Source organism: Podarcis muralis, chromosome 16, assembly GCF_964188315.1.
Source record: "Podarcis muralis chromosome 16, rPodMur119.hap1.1, whole genome shotgun sequence".
NCBI classification, from domain to species: Eukaryota; Metazoa; Chordata; class Lepidosauria; order Squamata; family Lacertidae; genus Podarcis; species Podarcis muralis.
In genome coordinates, this window is record NC_135670.1 from 30199679 (window position 1) to 30220556 (window position 20878).

General features: G+C 44.6%; 1 protein-coding gene across 1 annotated transcript in view; it reads right to left on the minus strand.

The window, feature by feature from the left end:
- The window catches only part of TXNRD2 (thioredoxin reductase 2), a 64109-nt gene that overhangs the window by 16478 nt on the left and 26753 nt on the right, over positions 1 to 20878 (minus strand). The window contains exons 9-15 of the mRNA XM_077920671.1: positions 19777 to 19796; positions 18539 to 18630; positions 16238 to 16412; positions 6870 to 7006; positions 3353 to 3448; positions 1204 to 1296; positions 443 to 514 (exon numbers count right to left, since the gene is read on the minus strand). Of these exons, the coding sequence (XP_077776797.1) occupies positions 443 to 514; positions 1204 to 1296; positions 3353 to 3448; positions 6870 to 7006; positions 16238 to 16412; positions 18539 to 18630; positions 19777 to 19796 (685 nt within the window). The remainder of the gene's footprint in view (positions 1 to 442; positions 515 to 1203; positions 1297 to 3352; positions 3449 to 6869; positions 7007 to 16237; positions 16413 to 18538; positions 18631 to 19776; positions 19797 to 20878) is intronic.

Below are 20878 nucleotides of genomic sequence, written 5' to 3' on the forward strand. Positions count from 1 at the left end.
TATAGCAAGGGCCATGGACTGCAAGAAGATCAAACCTATCCATTCTGAAGGAAATCAGTCCTGAGTGCTCACTGGAAGGACAGATCCTGAAGCTGAGACTCCAATACTTTGGCCACCTCATGAGAAGAGAAGACTCCCTGGAAAAGACCCTGATGTTGGGAAAGATGGAGGGCACAAGGAGAAGGGGACGACAGAGGACGAGATGGTTGGACAGTGTTCTCAAAGCTACCAGCATGAGTTTGACCAAACTGCGGGAGGCAGTGGAAGACAGGAGTGTCTGGCGTGCTCTGGTCCATGGAATCACGAAGAGTTGGACACGACTAAACAACAACAAACACACATTCTACAAGCCACCTTTGCCACCACCATCTTTCCAGCAAAGCCAAGGATGCAGAGCCTCCTTGCTGGAAGTGGAGGTCAAAACGCAGGAGCGCGGACTTACTTTTATGTAACATTGAGCTGCATCTCTTTCGGCCACGGTAAACTCCAACGGCTTATAAAACGCATGGTACACCTAACAGAAAGGAATATCGGAAGATGCAATCAGAGCCAGCGCCTGCCTCACATCATTGCTTCATTTTACATTTTTATCATTTCTGATAAGAGAAATCTGTACATAACCTTTGTTAAATAGTAGGCTTCAGTGAACCGGCCCCGTTCCCCCCGTGGCAGTAGATAAGAAGATCAAACAAAAGGAACACCTTACCAGTTAGAATCTTTAATAATCACAGCGAGAGAACAAAGAACACATCTCCCAGAATGGCGGTGCTCCCAATTAAGGGTTACCCCCTACGTCCCTATTAATCTACATCGCTGCTACGTCTTGTAATCTCTGTGCTTTCTGTTCTAACACTTTCTGAGCTCTCTGTGACTTTGGAAATGGGGGGGGGGGGGTGAATGCTGTCCAGAGACTGTGAATCTGTTAACACTCTCTCTTCTAGTGTTTTTTCTGCTAGCTGCTCCCCCATCCAGTATTTCCCAGCTTCTGCCTTCTGAACTGTGCCCCTCTGCAAACCACTGTTCCAAATCTATACTGTCCTCCTGCTCCTGGGAAGATTCAGGATCAGGATCAGATTGGAATGGCTCCCACCATTCTTCCTCAGTGCAGCCCTCCTCAGCACGGTCCCTGACACACAGTGGCAGAGGAAGCTGGCTACTCAACACTGGTGGCCAGCAGCCATGCCTGTCAGGAGCCCAGCATACCTCTATATGATCTGCTCCAAACCGTCCAGCAGCTTCTTCTTCCGAGAGTCCTACACAGCCATACTCCAGGGGAGTGAAGACAGTGGTAGGCACCTAGGCGATAGATGGCCATCCTGTTACTCTCTTTTTGCCCCCTCAAAATTTTTTACTCATTTTATAACACAAATAAAAAACACAAACAGAAAAGACAAACAAAACGAACAAATTCTTGTCATATCCTTCTTTTTCTAAACATTGTTAAGTGGGCTTCCCCAAGTCCCACCTATCTGATTTTCATTTTACTTCATTTTTAGCAGTTTACATATATCATAATTTCTAACCATCTTTTTTTTAATCACACTTAAAATAACTTCACATTTTATCACTTACAAATAATACTACTTTAAAATACCCTGTCTTCTACTTCTAACCCAACAGCCTATATCCACTTCCAAAGCTATTCTAAGGCTTAAATATTAACATTATTTTTTCAAATATTGCTTAAACTTCTTCCAATCTTCTTCCACCGTCTCTTCTCTCTGGTCTCGGAGTCTCCCGGTCAGTTCGGCAAGTTCCATATAGTCCACCATCTTCATCTGCCATTCTTCGATAGTTGGTAGATCTTGTTTCTTCCAATTCTTCGCGGCCACCCTGTTACTCTTAAGCCAATAGATCAAGAGCCCAATGCTTCTCCCTATCTCCCAAAACTTAGTGACACACAGTAGTAGTGTAGTGGGAAAAGCCATCTAGGCCAACCCCCAACAATGCAGGAATCTCAACATGCGGTCCCCCATCCAATTTCAAACCATACCGGACCCTGCTTAGCTTCACAAATGTGCTAGCGGTTTCATTGCTGCACCACTAGGAAGGGTTGATGCAGGACCCCTTCATAATAGTGACAACCAGGGCGACTCACAGCCATGTGTGTCCCCCCCCTTAGATTATACAATAACTTTATAATTATACAAGTTATAATTTGGGATATATTGCAAATGATCAGTGGAGATCCTCCGTATATTGCCTTTCCCCTAGATCAACTCCTTCTTGGTGTTCATCCCTCACCCCTTCTCCAGAGTGACTCCGGGAGCAAATCCTCAGTGGCTGACTCGCCTCTTTGCACTCTGATTGGCTCCCATCAACACACAGAGCAAGAAGGCTTATTCTCATTGGCCAAAAGCTCCCCTTTCATGCTGATTGGGTAGTTCTAAGATGCTATAGACAAGGACTCTGCTACAGAAATAATACTAACAAGTCGTTGATCCACCATGACCCTAGCATTGTTTTGTTGTTTACTTGAATTATCCACGTTTTGCAATTTGTAAACTGCTTTGAAGCCATGTTGGCAACTAAGGGGTATATCAATTTAATTAATACTAATACAGTGGTTAATTAATTAATTAATTAATTAATACTAATACACTGGCGCAGGGATGAGGGTGGCGCTGTTGGTTAAACCACAGAGCCTAGGGCTTGCCGATCATAAGGTTGGTGGTTCGAATCCCCGCGATGGGGTGAGCTCCCGTTGCTCGGTCCCTGCTCCTGCCAACCTAGCAGTTCAAAAGCACGTCACAGTGCAAGTAGATAAATAGGTACTGCTCCGGCGGGAAGGTAAACGGCGTTTCCATGCGCTGCTCTGGTTCGCCAGAAGCGGCTTAGTCATGCTGCCCACATGACCTGGAAAAACTGTCTGTGGACAAATGCCAGTTCCCTCGGCCAGTTAAGCGAGATGAGCACCGCAACCTCAGAGTCGTCCACAACTGGACCTAATGGTCAGGGGTCCCTTTACCTTTAATCAGTGGTACCTCGGGTTTTGAACGTAATCCGTTCCGGAAGACTGCCTGACTTCCAAAAAGTTCAAAAACCGAGGCGCAAAGGGCAGTCTGCAAATTCAATAGAGAAAATTGTGGAAAACAACAGATACATGCAGCGGAAGTTGTTTGACTTCTGAGGCACATTTGAAAACGGAAGCATTTACTTCCGAGTTTTCGGCGTTCAAAAACTGAAACGTTCGGCTTCCGAGACGTCCAAAAACCGAGGTACCACTGTACTACAGATGTTAAATAACAACCACAACGAAACACTTATTCATGCCCAGAGGTATGTGATTGCTTTGCAACAAATCGTTCATTTTCGAACCCCCAGGGAAGAAAAAAACTCGCAAACTACTCACGTTGTCGTAATCCATGAGTTCTGCCGACTGGCCAAATAGCCTCTGAGCAACCAGCTTCCCTGCAGCAATGGCCGTAGGCGTTAGCTCGGGGCGACCCTAAGACAAGACAACGGAATTAGGAGAGGTTCAAATGTCAATGTGAGACTTGAACCCATGACCTGGACTAAGTTATCTATCTGTTCAGTCAGAACTCACCAGAACTCAAGTCTGGCAGCTCTTAGCTGGGCTCCATTGACATTATAATTATAATACATCTATGTGTGTATGTGTGTGAGAGAGAGAGAACAAACAAGACTAACAGAGTATTTCCAAAATCAACAAAAGGGTGGTGGGATACAATTGAGAACAGTCAGGTATAAGGAAAGGAGACCAAAGATATAAAGAAAAACATTGGAAGAATTGTACAGTGGTACCTCGGGTTAAGTACTTAATTCGTTCTGGAGGTCCGTTCTTAACCTGAAACTGTTCTTAACCTGAAGCACCACTTTAGCTAATGGGGCCTCCTGCTGCTGCCACTGCGCGATTTCTGTTCTCATCCTGAAGCAAAGTTCTTAACCTGAAGCACTATTTCTGGGTTAGCGGAGTCTGTAACCTAAAACATATGTAACCTGAGGTACCACTGTACAAAAGAGGCAATACGACAACACCTCAAGATAAGTCATAAACAGCAGATCATATAATCTGTTCGCCTTGTTTGTTATACATTTAATGATAATTAAAAAGAACGGAAGCAAGTCCCAAGTTGCAGTTTGGGATTAATCCCAAGGTTTAGGCAAATGTACGTGTTATCTCTTTTTCCGAACTAACGTTTTGGCTTTCAAGATCGTCTGTCAATGTGATTTGTCAACGTTGCCGTTTCCCTCTCCCCCCCCCCCCCGCAAACCGCCTGAAATGCAGCTGCCAATCATTTCTGTGGCAGGAAATACAGATGTTATTTTGGCGTTCCAGAGATCAGAGAAAGAGATAAAACCTGGAGGGTGGGGGAGGAAAGCCTCTGGCATACATTCCTTTAAAAAAAAGCACGAGGAACACCCAAGCTAATTACTAAAACATCCCTGCAGACATATGCGCAGGGTATTTTTTTCCCTCTGTGCGTATGAAAAAACAATGGCTTAAGACGTCACTGAGTAAACAAGTCGACACAAATGCTCTCCTTGCACCCATGCGTGGGACTATGTCAGATTGTGGGGAATAAAAATTCTAGGACTCGTAAAGGCTTTCTGGGAAATGGTATATAATGAGTTAAAGAAGGTGTTTAAAAAATACTTTTGTTAAAAAACAGGAAGCCTTTCTCTTGGGTATAGTGGGTGAAGAAATACCAAGGGAGGATAAAAGCCTGTTTATGTATGCAACAACTGCGGCAAGAAATGTTGTTGTTGTTGTTGTTGTTTAGTCGTGTCCGACTCTTCGTGACCCCCTGGACCAGAGCACGCCAGGCACTCCTGTCTTCCGCTGCCTCCCGCAGTTTGGTCAGACTCATGCTGGTAGCTTCGAGAACACTGTCCAACCATCTCTTCCTCTGTCGTCCCCTTCTCCTTGTACCCTCCATCTTTCCCAACATCAGGGTCTTTTCCAGGGAGTCTTCTCTTCTCATGAGGTGGCCAAAGTATTGGAGCCTCAGCTTCAGGATCTGTCCTTCCAGTGAGCACTCAGGGCTAATTTCCTTCAGAATGGAGAGGTTTGATCTTCTTGCAGTCCATGGGACTCTCAAGAGTCTCCTCCAGCACCAGAATTCAAAAGCATCAATTCTTCGGCGATCAGCCTTCTTTATGGTCCAGCTCTCACTTCCATACATCACTACTGGGAAAACCATAGCTTTAACTATACGGACCTTTGTGGGCAAGGTGATGTCTCTACTTTTTAAGACGCTGGTGTTTAAAAATACTTTTGTTAAAAAACCGGAAGCCTTTCTCTTGGGTATAGTGGGTGAAGAGATATCAAAAGAAGAAAAAAGCCTGTTTATGTATGCAACAACTGTGGCAAGAATTATTTTAGCCCCAAAATGGAAACAACAAGAAATACCAACGAAAGAGGAGGAGCAGATGAAGATGATGGACTTTGAAAAACTGGCGAAGCTGACAGGAAAAATCCGAAACCAGCAAGATCCAAGTATTCCAAAAAGACTGGAGTAAATTCATACGATATCTGAAAGATCATTGTAAACAATTAACACCACTAGCAGGGTTGTCTGAAGACTTCTAATGAGAAATTTTCTATCTTTCTATATTTATTTAAATTTCCGAGATATTCTGTAATGAGTGTAATTAGAATTGGAAAACGTATAAATTGCAATGATATAAAAGGTGAATTTTGAAATCCATGAGGCAGGAGGGAAGGAAGTTGATAGGCTCTAAGAGCCAAGGAGGTATAGTGGATAAAGATGATGTGAATGCATAATATTAAATGAAAAATAAATAAAAATTATATTAAAAAAATAAAATAAAGAATAAAATAAAATAAATAAAAATTATAAGTAGCTAGGAATGGTGGTACAGGCCTCAGAAACCAACAAACCACACATAAATTCCATTAGGAGCTCAGCAGAAAATAAATAAAAATCCGAGGACCCAAAGCAATGAATTCAAGTTACAAGAATGGTGATTCCAACTAAACATCAAGAATAAGGTTTCTGACAGAAAGAGCTGTTTGACAGTGGAACAGACCCCCCTGACAGCTGGTGGACCCTCCTTCTATGGAGGTTTTTAAGCAGACATTGGCTGGCCATCCATATCAAGCTGAGATTCCTGCATTGAACTAGAGTGTAAATGCGTATTTTGAAGTGTAAATTAGAAAATTTAATTATATGTACATGTCATTCCCGTTGGTGGCCATCATTACATTGTGGGAGCAAATTCTATAGTTTAAATAGGGCTGTGTGGAGAAGCTACTTCTTTTTTTGTCCATCCCGAATCTTCCGGCATTTGGCCTTGCTGGGTGCCCTCAAGTTCTAGTGTATATTAGAGATGGAGGGGAAACTTTCTCTGCCCCAAAACATTTTGCCTCTCTTGCAAGAATGGTTAGAAGTTGTGAGTTGCTGCCAGCAAGACAGCATGATGCATTTCTTTCAGAGAGAGAGAGAGCAAGTAAGAAATGTTTTTGCAAAAACCGTGTGAACTTAATTGTCAATCAGTTTGATTTCGCAGTCAAATGACTAACACCTTCAGCCTTTTTTTTTTTAAAAAAAGCTGTACTCCTTTTTTTTTTTTGCCTTCCGCAGGCAGCAAAACCTATTTATTTCAGAGGCAGAATTGATATAGGAGAGATAACAAAGCCTTCTTGCCAGCTGTTGCCACATAATGCTTTTCACCTGATAAGCATCAGTAATAATCTCTAATGCAGAGGTGTTCTGCGTGGAGGAAATTACTGTTCTGTGTTGCTGGCGTAAACACTCCAAATGAAAATGAAAAGCGGGGCTTTAACACGCTGATATAGGCTTGACGACAAATGGGCAGCAGTTATTAATCAAGAACAAAGTAAGTTTTCCTGTCATTGTCAAGGAGTTTACGTAGACGTCTACCTCTGTTATGTCTCCAATTGCATAAATGTGAGGAACAGAAGTGGTTTCTCTTGCATCAACAATGATTTTCCCCGTCGCGGGATTTGTTTTCACTCCAGCCATCTCCAAGTTGAGAGTTTGGGTGTCAGGGGCTCGGCCTGGGAAAGAAAGAGTAAGAGAGTGCATACAGGTTTGTTTGTTTTTTAGAAAACAATAAAAATTAATAGAAACATTTAAAAAAGATTTTAGCAGTTTTAATGCTTACCAAAATAAATTTTAAAATCCCCAACAATGTAAGGACATAGGAAGAGCCTCCTAGATGAGGCTAGTGGCCCATTTAGTCCAGAATCCTATTTCAATTAGATGCCCGTGGGAAAGCTGTAAGCAGGACCTTTGTGCAATTGTACTCTCCCCTCCTAGACAGCATCTTAAAAAGCAGAGACATCACCTTGCCAACAAAGGTCCGTAAAGTTAAAGCTATGGTTTTCCCAGTAGTGATGTATGGAAGTGAGAGCTGGACCATAAAGAAGGCTGATCGCCGAAGAATTGATGCTTTTGAATTATGGTGCTGGAGGAGACTCTTGAGAGTCCCATGGACTGCAAGAAGATCAAACCTCTCCATTCTTAAGGAAATCAGCCCTGAGTGGTCACTGGAAGGACAGATCCTGAAGCTGAGGCTCCAATACTTTGGCCACCTCATGAGAAGAGAAGACTCCCTGGAAAAGACCCTGATGTTGGGGAAGATGGAGGGCACAAGGAGAAGGGGACGACAGAGGACGAGATGGTTGGACAGTGTTCTCGAAGCTACCAGCATGAGTTTGACCAAACTGCGGGAGGCAGTGGAAGACAGGAGTGCCTGGTCCATGGGGTCATGAAGAGCCGGACATGACTAAACGACTAAACAACAACACTCTCCCTTCCTGTGGTTCCCATCGACTGGTACTCAGAAGCAGGGATGCGGGTGGCACTGCGGTCTAAACCACTGAGCCTCTTGGGCTTGCTGATCGGAAGGTTGGTGGTTTGAATCCCCACGATGGTGTGAGCTCCCGTTGCTCTCTCCCAACTCCTGCCAATCTAGCAGCTCGAAAGCACGCCAGTGCAAGTAGATAAATAGGTACCAGAGTTTTCAAGACCCTATTGGGATCCTGCACACCCCTGCAGAGGATGCCTTGATCAGCCGTTGCCAACTTACGAATCAACTCCCCCTGCTCACAGACAAATGTCTCCTTCTGCAGAAAGCTCTCCAGATTGTTTTGAGAAAGGTCCATGCAGTTTTGGGGCAGACGCAGACCAATTTAGCCAACTCATTAATGTGAAAAGCAAAGGCCTTGACTGATTTCTACAAGGACGAATCCCAGCTGTTCATTTTCCTCCAGCTTTGCGGATTCAATCCTTCCCAAGGGGCGTGCTGGGGGTAGGGTGGGGGGAACAGCTTGGAATTTGCCAGCCGGTTCTCTTGTCGGGGATTTTTAATGAGGTCCAAACATCTCCTTGGACTCAAGAGGCTTTTCCTCTTATCACGTGACAGAGATTCGTCGTCGTCCCCCCCCCAACCAGGCCACTGTTATCCTAGAAACCCCTTAATTTACAGGTGGACAGATTTTGGCTGAACCTTAAGGAGGAACTGCCTTGAACCCTAAACTAAGATCCATTGGTATTTTGGTTCTATGGGCCTATCCAGATGTTCTTTTTATTGTGCATTCATTATTATTTGGAGGGGGGTAGGGTTATTATGACCTCACTTTAAATACTGTTTGTGCCTGCAAAATTTTGGGAAAATTTTTTATGTCTAATCTATGCATTTCTGATAGCTTCCTAGTGAAATCCTGTAAAAAAAATTATATTGCCTCATTTGATTTTTTTAAACAGAGGTTGGATGGTCATCTGTCAGTGATTCTTTAGCTGTGATTCCCATACTTCCAGGAATTGGAAATGTTGGCCCTTAGGGTTCCTTCCAACCTTATGATTCTGTGTTCCAGGTTTCTTTGTTTTGCCCCACTTTTGGCATTTTATGTGCAAGTCTTGGTATTCACACACAAGGCATTCTCAGGAAATAGTTTGCCAGTGTTCACAAAATGAGCCAACCATTTCCATTGATTCCTATGGGGAAATTTCTAATGCGTTCCCAACCGCAGAATTTTGACCTCCAAAATGACAACAACAAAAACCCAGAAAAAGCTTCTGAAACCTTACAAAAGGCATACAAGAAAGGAAAAAATGTTCTCTTATTTGTCCAACCCCCTCCGTCCTTCCCACCATGGTTTCTGGTGAAATGTCTGTCAAAAACCAGGAAAATACACAAAAAAGTAAGGTTTGTTTAAGGCTGCTTGTTTGTCTACAGTACTACAAGCAGGTCCAGCTGTTTGGATATCTGAATCTGCAGTGTGTGTGTGTGTAGCAAGATTTGGGTCCTAATTCCTCATGTTTGGATAAGTGAATTTTTGTATTTGGATAGCAGGACCCACATATATAGTGCAAGAGCGTTCCTCCGGGCGGCAATAGTGCGACCAAAGAGCAAACAGTGTAACAGAACAATGCATGCACAGTCCGGTATAAATCCACCACTGTTGTACTATTATTGCGTCAACCAACTGTCCACAGTTGCATCATGTGTTTAGAGCGCTGTGATACCGCTTTAAACAGTCATGGCTTTCCCAAAAGAATTCTGGGAGCTATGGTCTGTCAATGACAAACCTAGACAGCATCTTAAAAAGCACCTTGCCAACAAAGGTCCGTAAAGTTAAAGCTATGGTTTCCCCAGTGGAGATGTATGGAAGTGAGAGCTGGACCATAATGAAGGCTGATAGCCGCAGAATTTATGCTTTTGAATTATGGTGCTGGAAGAGACTCTTGAGAGTCCCATGGACTGCAAGAAGATCAAACCTCTCCATTCTGAAGGAAATCAGCCCTGAGTGCTCACTGGAAGGACAGATCCTGAAGCTGAGGCTCCAATACTTTGGCCACCTCATGAGAAGAGAAGACTCTCTGGAAAAGACCCTGATGTTGGGAAAGATGGAGGGCACAAGGAGAAGGGGATGACAGAGGACGAGATGGTTGGACAGTGTTCTCGAAGCTACTAGCATGAGTTTGACCAAACTGCGGGAGGCAGTGGAAGACAGGAGTGCCTGGGGTCACGAAGAGTCGGACACGACTAAACAACTAAACAACAAGAAAATGATCTGTCAAGGATGCTGAGAGTTGTTGTTCACCTCACAGAGCTACAGTTCCCAGAATGGTCTAACAGCCAACCCCTCTTCATAGGGAACTCTGGGAATCGTAGCTGTGTGAGAAGCAGCCTCCCACCTACAATTTGGCCCTGTTTGCTGAGGGACTGGTAGGAACTGTAGTTCAGAAGTATCTGGAAGGACCAGCCCTGGTCTAGGATCTCGGATGGGGTAGGCCACATTGGACATGGTGTTGGATCAACCCACTTGACTTTTGTCAGGCAGATTCCTGCATTCCTAAGTACCCCTTACCACTTGGTGTGTTCAGTGTGCCACCTTCACCTCCTGTTCTCAATGGTCTAAGCATCTGAAGAAAGCCAGCATTAGGCTCTGAACGCCAGTGTCTGGACTTGCAAGGAGGAAAAGCGCTCAGGTCTTGTCTTCCCATTGGCAGATCTGGTTGGCCACTATGACTTTTAGAAGACATCTGACTTTTAGAAGACATCTGAAGGCAGCCCTGTTTAGGGAAGCTTTCAATATTTGATGAATTATTGTATTTTAATATTTTGCTGGAAGCCGCCCAGAGTGGCTGGGGAAACCCAGCCAGATGGTTGGGGTATAAATAAATTATTATTATTATTATTATTATTATTATTATTATTATTATTATTATTATTATTATTATTACTATTACAACTACTACTACTACTACTATTACTATGAGAACAGGGTGCTGGGCTACAGGGGCCAATGGCCAGATCCAGTAGGGCCTCTTTTTACACCAATGTTTCCCACACTTGGGTCTCCAGCTGTTTTTGGACTACAACTCCCATCATCCCTAGCTAGCAGGGCCAGCGGTCAGGGATGATGGGAATGGTAGTCTAGAAACAGCTGGAGATTAAGAACACCTTGGGGGGGCTTCAAAATTTGGAATTGGAGCTAGCTAAGCCTCTAGACGCAACTAAAGCATTTCCCCAAACCAAAATACTTTCGCCCATTTGATCTTAATGGAGGGTATTGAATAGATTCTTCGGCTTGGAAACCAGAGCTGGGCATGGCTTCCAGCCAATAAAATTTCAACGTTAAGTTTTAACATTTTTGTCGCTGCTTTTAGGATTCCGCATGGGACACATGTGGGAAAGAGGATGAGGTTTCGCTTTGGGTCGGCCAAATGCATTTCGCTTTCTTCCTTTTCGTTCTTAATGCTGAGCTATTCAGATGTCGGGAGATTGGAACCGAGAGAAATTAAACATTGCCCTGCAGATTTGATCATCTCAGCTGTTGTTTTTGTTACAGCCAAAAAAAAAAAAAAGTCAGTCTGTTTTAGGGAGGGGGGAGATATTCAGTTCAGTTCCCCTTTAAATGCACACTTATCTAATCTGCACTTTCTGTAACAATTTGCACATCAGAAGACAGCGATCCTTCGAAATTTGCACTTCTCTGAATTTTGCAATGCTACCCTCCCTTCGGCTAACCTGTACAAATACCGAAACAGTAGAGGAAACTGTGCATGGAAGTGGGTATATATTTGTGAAAGTAGCATGCACAAATGCATTGCATGTGGAGAAACTGCTATGCAAACAAAAATAAAAAATGTGAATTTGGAAAAATCGGATACAAAAATGTGCAAAGCAGGAGAAATTCATACTAAAATGCTGGTGAATTTTCATGAGGACTTACAAAAAAATCAGACTGATGTGGAAAACTCAACTCAAGATTGGAAAAATGAGAAACTGAGAGAAACCTAAACTGACTGTACAGTGGTACCTCGGGTTACATACGCTTCAGGTTACAGACTCCGCTAACCCAGAAATAGTACCTCAGGTTAAGAACTTTGCTTCAGGGTGAGGCAGCAGCAGGAGGCCCCATTAGCTAAAGTGGTGCTTCAGGTTAAGAACAGTTTCAGGTTAAGAACGGACCTCTGGAACGAATTAAGTACTTAACCGAAGGTACCCCTAGTTGTGGTTGCAAGGTGGTGCATTAAAACGAAAGCTTTAATTCGCCCATTTCCCGGGTCTGACAGAAAATGGTGGAAATCAAAATGGGCAGATTTGCCCCTTCCTAATGTCTCGGCAGGTTGTTGGGATGAGAAATTTGTGTGGCTGTTTCTCTCTCTCTCCTTCTCCGCCCTCCCACTTCTCTCTGTTTGTTTTTCTCTCTCTCTTAAAAGTTAGCATATTGCGTGCTAACTTGTTCCTCTAAGCTCTGCCTGAGCCGGAAAACGGGGAAACTGGAAAAGCCCCCATTAAGCTGCCGGCTTGCAGGCCTCCCCAGACGTTTTATTCTCGGCGCACAAAAGAAATAGGAGGAAGTTGTTTCACATCCGAGCCCGAGATAAGGTCTCGGTTGTGTTTTCTTTAAAAGTATTGTCGTTGTTATTATTTTTGGTGCCTGATAGCATCGGAGCTCGGGGACCAGAGGGCCAAGAGAGGGACGGCAGGGATCCGGCGTCCCACAGGGAAGGCTGAAGGAAGGCAGACAGATAGCTCGAGTGCCGACAGCTCCACTCGCCGATCCCAGAGGAAGTGTCAGTTTCGCCAGCTGAAATGAATCTGCTGGAGCCGCCCCAACCTCCCCGTCTCAGAGCCGTTCAGATTCAGCATTGTTTGGACTGGAAGAGCGGGGAGGACCCTGGCTTTCAAGGCAGGCGGATAATACAGTGAATCATATGTTTATTTATAATCAGATCTCCAATGCAGGGGCCGGGCTTCCCTTTTGTTTAATAATTTCCCTCCCTCCACATCAAAGGCCCTTAAGTGTTTTCCTCCGCTCAGCCCTTGTTTTCGGAACGCAAACACATTTCCCATCCGGGCTTCAGAGGAGACTCTCAAGTTCACATCAAACGTTGGAACGGTGTTCCCTCTCCCAGCGAAGAGAGGGAGGGAGGGAGAGAATGCTTTTATTCTGTTTTCCTAATATAAGCCTCTTAAAAGGCTTAAAAAATAAAAAAGTCAGAGGGAAAATTTCTGATTTAGATTTCTGTTTCTGGATCCTGACCCCATCCTGGCCTGGCGTGACGATCTTGTGACTGAGCTGACCGTTGCCTGGAATGGTTCCTCTTCCTCACCTTGCAAGGTTAACTTGGGGGTCATAAAAAGAGGTTGCTGGATCAGGCCATTGGCTTATCTGCTCCCGCATCCAGCATTCTTAAAGGGAAAGGTAATAATAATAATAATAATAATAATAATAATAATAATAATAATAGTAATAATTTATTATTTATACCTCGCCCATCTGGCTGGGCTTCCCCAGCCACTCTGGGCGGCTTCCAACAAAATATTAAAATTCAGTAATCCACCAAATGTTAAAAACTTCCCTAAACAGGACTGCCTTCAGATGTCTTCTAAAAGTCTGGTAGTTAATGTCCGATGGAATTAATCTGCAGAACTCACTCTTTCAGGAGGCAGTCATTGCCTCCAAGTTTAGATGGCTTTGGAAGAGAATTGGGTAAATTCATGGCTAAGAGGAATATTGATGACTGCTAGCCAAGACGGCTCTGCCCTGCCTTCGCGGTTGGAGGCAGCAATGCTTCTGATTAATAAAGGTCAAGGACCCCTGGACGGTTAAGTTCAGTCAAAGGCGACTATGGGGTTGTGGTGCTCATCTCGCTTTCAGGCCGAGGGAGACAGCATTTGTCCACAGGCAGCTTTCCGGGTCATGTGGCCTGCATGACTTAACCATTTCTGGCGCAACTGGACACCATGACGGAAGCCAGAGCGCACGGAAATGCCGTTTACCTTCCCGCCACAGTGGTACATATTTATCTACTTGCACTGGTGTGCTTTCGAACTGCTAGGTTGTCAGGAGCTGGGACAGAGAAATGGGAGCTCACTCCGTCGCGCGGATTCAAACCGCAGACCTTCTGATAGGCAAGCCGAAAAGGCTCAGTGGTTTAGACCACAGCGCCACCCTCATCTTGCTTTAATAAGCCATGATATCAACAATCCTGGAAGCCAAAGTGCGGCGATATGGAAATGCAAAAGAAAATCAGGACGGAAATTGCCACCTCCTTACACCCCAACCTATGTAACCCCATAGGAACTCAATGCACCTCTTGCTGGCAACCTAGGTGTTGTTTTTCCATAGGCACAGGACCACGTAGGCAGCCTTGGCTCCTGTCCCTGTGGCTCTTGGGAGCTCCACCTTTTCCAAGCAAGTATGCTAAACATCCCGACAATCGCGCTCCGTGGCCACTTTCCCTTCCGTAGCGGCAGTTCCAAACACGGCTGAACGTTACGCCAAGTACACCTGGAGTCTTCTTCGACATATGGCTCCTAAATCAAGCGTTGGGCTTGGCGCCATTCCAGGCGTTTGAGGCAAATCAGATAAGCCGCTCGGGGAAGAGCGCAGAGGGGAAACACCCTCAGATATGCAGAACGAACCTTTCCTTAACTTTTCTTGATATGCATCACAACTGTCAGGCGACACCCCTTGACAAGGCAGATGGAAAGATACCTTTCGATCTGGCTTTGTTATTTTTCCCCTCCCCGGAATCTCCTCCCCACTCTCACCTACAAACAAGTAGCAATAGCTCAGCTGGTTAAGAGTATGGCGCTGGGAATGCCAGGAGTGGCAAATCTGATCCCCTTATGGGAAAGTTGCATATTCCTGCGTTGCGACTGCGCATGCGCAAAGCGTGATTTAGCGCTTCTGCGCATGCGCTGAAACCCGGAAGTAACCCATTCCGGTACTTCCGGGTTTCGGCGGGTCCGTAACCCGAAAAAACACAACCCGAAGCGTCTGTAACCCGAGGTATGACTATATATGAATGTGCCAACCAAAACAACAAATCTCCCCATAAGCATAGCATAGTAAGCGCCATTAGACAGTGGAACAGACTCCCACAAGAAATGGCGGACTCTCCTTCCTTGGATGTTTTTAAACAGAGGTTGGATGGACATCTGTCGTGTTTTAAACAAGCTGAGATTCCTTCATTGCAGAGGGTTGGACTAGATGACCCTTGGGGTCCCTTCCGACTCTACAATTCTGTGATTTTGTATCAGGTAAAAGGCATGTCTACAATAGTTCTCCCTGACATCTAACGCAGGAAGATTTATTTGTAATAGTGCATCTAGTCATGGAAGTGAACACCTGCAGTTTGAAGAGCTACAAGACAGAAACAGGTTGATCCCTAGAGTAAGAACTAGGCCTTGCCACCCGGATAAAGTAAACAGTAAGCTTGGAACAACCTCTTTGCCTAGACAGCTGGAGCGAGTGCGAATCACAGCCAGGGAATCAAGCAAAGAGCCTAATTGCAGTTGGTAGATTTTAGGTAACCAAAGAAAGGGACAGGGGCAGGTGAGTGAAGATGTGATAACACAGGTGGACTTTGTGACAAGGCCCCTCACAGAAGCATCTTTCAGAGAAAGAATGTAATCGTGCAAGAAGGTACCATCCAGGCAACACAATTATTTCATAGCTGACACGTTTTAAGCCACTACAGCAAGAGAAAAGCCCTTGTGGAGACTTGCATATAGGCGTGTTTTGCACACATAAGTCAATCCATGGTTGTGTGCAAAACAGGCCTAGGGCTGGGCTGGATGAATCCCTAGCCGGAATTAAGTTTGCCAGAAGAAATATCAACAACCTCAGATATACAGATGACACAACCTTGATGGCAGAAAGTGAGGAGGAATTAAACAACCTCTTAATGAGGGTGAAAGAGGAGAGTGCAAAATATGGTCTGAAGCTCAACATCAAAAAAACTAAGATCATGGCCACTGGTCCCATCACCTCCTGGCAAATAGAAGGGGAAGAAATGGAGGCAGTGAGAGATTTTACTTTCTTGCGCTCCATGATCACTGCAGATGGTGACAGCAGCCATGAAATTCAACGATGCCTGCTTCTTGGGAGAAAAGCGATGACAAACCTAGAAGCATCTTAAAAAGCAGAGACATCACCTTGCCAACAAAGGTCCGTATAGTTCAAGCTATGGCTTTCCCAGTAGTGATGTATGGAAGTGAGAGCTGGACCATAAAGAAGGCTGATCGCCAAAGAATTGATGCTTTTGAATTCTGGTGCTGGAGGAGACTCTTGAGAGTCCCATGGAGTGCAAGAAGATCAAACCTATCCATTCTGAAGGATCCCATGCACTTTCCTTCCCCCAACCCATGCGCTTTCCTTCCCCCAACATTTCCTGTGCTGCATTTTTTTAAAAAAACACCACGAGAGGGAACAAAAGGAAAAGGAGTGCCAGAGGTATTTCAAAACACCGTTTCTTTTTACCTACTGCCCACATCACCGTGTCAAATTCGTCTGACTTTTCTTTGCCAGAATCGAGGTATTTCCACGTCACGCGCAGCCGGCCGTTCTCCGCCTTCTTCACTTTCGTTGGGCTACATTTCTTCAGGAATCTCGTCCCGTGGCCTTCCATGTGATCTGCCACAAGAGTAGCCATTTGCTATAAAGGTGATGATAAAAAAGAACAAGCAAACTGCATTTTTTATTTTTACTTTTATATATCATTTACTTACTACAAGGCATGTGGCCTGAAGGATGCTGCCAGAAGGCAATGTGGTCCTCAGTTGGAAAAGGGGTTTCCATTCCTGTGGTATATAATAAGCAACTACCGCCTGACAACAGAAATTAATAGTGCTATTGGCTGGCTGTGGGAATGGCTAAATCTATCGATTTTGGTTTCTCTCAGTTTCTCATTTCCCCAATTTTAAATTTAGTTATCAGTTTGCTTTTTCTAAAGCCCTCATGAAAATTCATCAGCATATTATTATTATTATTATTATTATTATTATTATTATTATTATTAAAATTTGTATACCACCCTTAATCTGAAGATCACAAAATAAAAATACAAAACAAGAACACAAAATACACAATAAAAACAAGAACAAAAGTAACAACAAACCAATAACCCCCTTCACATGAGCATATTTAAAAGGACATAGAATGTTAATCAGCCAAAGGCCTGGTGAAAAAGAAACATTTTTGGCTAGTGCCTAAAGATATACAACAAAGACACCAGGCGAGTCTTCCTGGGGCAAAGCATTCCACAAATGCGATTCCAGTGCAATTTTCTCCCAATATACATTTTCGCAAAGCAATTTCTCCCGACGTAGTGCATTTTTGCACGTTACCTTCATAAACATAAGCATATCTATGCACAAGTTATCCCAGTATAATGCGCACATTGCTTAGCTGGAGAAGTGCATTGCAAAATTCAGAGAAGTGTGAATTTCAAAAGATGGAAGCGCTTCGATTCGCGAATTGTGTTGGAGTGTGCAAATCTGGAAGCTTCACTTTTAAATAGGAAGTGAGTTGAGTTTGTCCCCAAAACCCAGTGTAGACGAGGGATTAGCAGAAAGCTGGTTCCCAAACTGTGCCTGGGCACCCAAAGGAACCAGGTTGTTTGAACCCCGTACTTCATACCTAGCCCAGAGAACACAAAGGGTTTTACCCCCTCCCCACGGCACCTGTCAGATGCCTCGTCAATATAGACGACTCGTTAAGGTATCCTGGAGGGCTCGTTTTACAGATGGAAAAGATGCCTTTGCAGAAGACATCTCCAAATGTTTGAACCAATGCCATGCTGCTGTCAGGCTCTAAACGCTCCTACTGACAACTTTGTTCAAAAAAGATGCCACAGCTGTTGATGGCGATAAGTCAAAACTGTCATCCGTCAAAGGATGAGTCTGGTAGTCGTGTAAAGGAAATATCACAAAACGCCCACACAGGAGAATTTAAGTGCTGGTGTTTGGCTTTTTTAAAATAAATTAAAAAATACATTTTACACTCATGCTCTCAGTTGCAACTGGCCAAAAAAAAGTGGGGGGCAAGATGTTTGTTCTCTTCTGAAACTTGACACTCCTGTGTTTCCCTTTCAGCCTGTGCCAACTTGAGTCCCCACACCTATTTCGTCTCAGAAGGGACCCGACCCCTCACCTGGGGGGGGGGGGGTCTGCTGGGGGCCCTTGAGAAAGATTGCTGCCTAAGGGTGATGATCTGTCCGGAATGACAGGATTGGGCTTGATGAACCGTGAACAGGGACACGGGTGGCGCTGTGGTCTAAACCACAGAGCCTCTTGGGCTTGCCGAAGGTCGGCGGTTCGAATCCCTGCAACAGAGTGAGCCCCTGTTGCTCGGTCCCAGCTCCTGCCACCCTAGCAGTTTGAAAGCACACCAGTGCAAGTAGATAAATAGGTACCACTGCGGCAGGAAAGTAAACGGCATTTTCATGCACTCTGGCTTCCGTCACTGTATTCCGTTGCACCAGAAGCAGTTTAATCATGCTGGCCACATGACCTGGAAAGCTGTCTGTGGAAAAACACTGGCTCTCTTGGCCTTAAAGCGAGATGAGCACCGCAACCCCATAGTCACCTTTGACTGGACTTAGCTGTCCAGGGGTCCTTGACCTTTTTACCTTTACATGAGCAGGAGACCTCTTCTGATATCTGACAGCCAAGCCCCACACCGTGTACACACAGGCAGAAAGTAGTGAAGGAGCTTGGAAACCACCTGCCGGCAAAACCTAGAAGCCAGAGTCGGGCGCCCGAAAAACAGCAAACAACTTACCTGGTCAAATCCTCGGAGCGGGATGCTCCTCATCATAACTGTCGCGTTCAGTCCGAGGCCAGTGAGAAAGCCAGCACATTCGAGGGAAACATCTGGAGGGTTGCGGCTTAAGGAAAACAGCTCGAGTATTTTGAGAGGGCAAATGGACAAGAACTGCAACAGCAAGACGTAGGGCAGCCATGTTTTGTCCTTTGGTCCAACCCAGTGTGATGCTTCTTAAGCACCTATCATCCAGCTGGTTGCTGGGTGTCTGAGAACCGCAGGGCAAAGGGCCAGGCAAAGCACAGGGCTGGCGAGGCTTCTTTCTGTGGAGCAGAGGTGGCCGTGGTGTATGTACTCATAATAATAATTTTATTATTTATACCTTGCCCATCTGGCTGGGTTTCCCCAGACACTCTGGGCAGCTTCCAACACATAATAAAACATCAAACATTAAAAACTTCCCTGAACAGGGCTGCCTTCAGATGTCTTCTAAAAGTCTGATAGTTGTTTATTTCCTTGACATCTGGTGGGAGGACATTCCACAGGGAGGATGCCACCGCCAAGAAGGCCCTCTGCCTGGTTCCCTGAAACTTCACTTCTTGCAGTGAGGGAACCTCCAGAAGGCCCTTGGGGCTGGACCTCAGTGTCTGGGCTGAACAATGGGGGTGGAGACGCTCCTTCAGGTATACTGGGCCAAGGCCATTTAGGGCTTTAAAAGTCAGCACCAACACTTTGAATTGTGCTTGAAAACATAATGGAAGCCAGTGCAGATCCTTTAGGACCTATATGGTCCCAGTGTCCACTCCCAGTCACTAGTCTCAGCAGCACTGTTAACTCATGAGGGTTGAACTCTCCACCCGACAGCTGATGGGCATTGTGGCTATGAAAGTAATGAACATTATGTTTCATTGTCCCTAATCCTGGAGGAGCCCCAGGAAAAACTTTAGCCTCCATGGATTTAAAATGTTGGGTCTAGTAGACCCGATTTGTTGTCTATAGTTCAACAACTCCAAAGTTTGAGAGTTAGTAGCACAAATGTTGTAAAGGTGTGGTGATCTGCCGTGGAACAAACTCAATGAATAAGATAAAAGTGGTTAACCAGACCATGGTTGCTGGCTGCTAAGGGCCCCCCGTGACAATTAAACCATGGGTTTATTTTAACCATGGATTTCAACACTGGAGGCTATTGAACCTTCACAGGAAATGTAAATCGGTCACGTGATATAATAAATCGTTACAGCGTTTACAAAAGATACAGCTGGCTCCAACAACCAACCTGTTCAATGAGAAGAAGGGGAAGAAAAGAGAAGAGGAATGAGATGGGGAACATTGCTGTAGACAAAACAAATTATTTTCTGGAGCACAGTGCGGCACGATAACAGGTAAATTGCGCAGAAAGACGCGGTCCTTGACATGTGTCAGGTTTCACAGGTGGACAAGGATAGAGAAAAAACAGCTTTTCAAAAACAAAACATACACAGAGCTTAACAACTGGAGTGCCCGTTTTGAAAAGTTAAAACAGCTAGAAATTACATGTCGCTCCCAAGGCACCTCCAGTGATCGAAAAACGTTGAGGCTGCAAACCCAAAAAAGCACTTCTTGAGAAGTAAGCTGCAACACAGTGGGACTGGCTTCTAAGTAAATATGCACAGAATTGCACAGCCAGGCTGCAATCCTAAGCACGCCTACAGCCCCTTCAGACTGGCAAAGATTTTTGTTGTTGTATTTTGCAATAGGCCATCAACAGCACTGACGTTCTATGTGAGAAAGTGATTCAGACGAGATTTCTCAGCAACGTGGGTTCAAAAGAAATCCCAGAAAGCAAACGCCCAAGTGAGCATTGGGAGGATCCACTTCCTTCTGTGTGAGACAAGGGTTAAGATCTACCTCTACATCAACCCTTGCTAAGATGTCACCCGATCAGGGCCGGATTAAGGTATGACGAGGCCCTAAGCTGCTGAAGGTAATGGGGCCCTTTCTATGTCCAGCTGTCCTTTGTCAACAACAAATTGCCGCTGTTTTTTGTGTTGAATATATGCTATATGGTAATTCATGGACCTAATAGGTATCTAAAGCCATTTGCACATAACAAAATATGTATTTTATCAAAGTAATTGTTGAAAAGTCCATGCAGAATGCAAAGTCTATGCAGAATGTAGGCACCCTATATATAGAAATTAGCAAACCAGTGATATTTTAGGGAGCTGGCTAGCAGGCTGGGCCTATTGCTTATATCATAGGAGCCAACACAACACAAAACACTGTTGCTGTATGTAGGTTTTATTGTATTTGTTTTTATCTTATATTTTGGAAATGTACATCCAGGTTTTTTCCCTTTAATGTTTTTTTGGGGGGCCC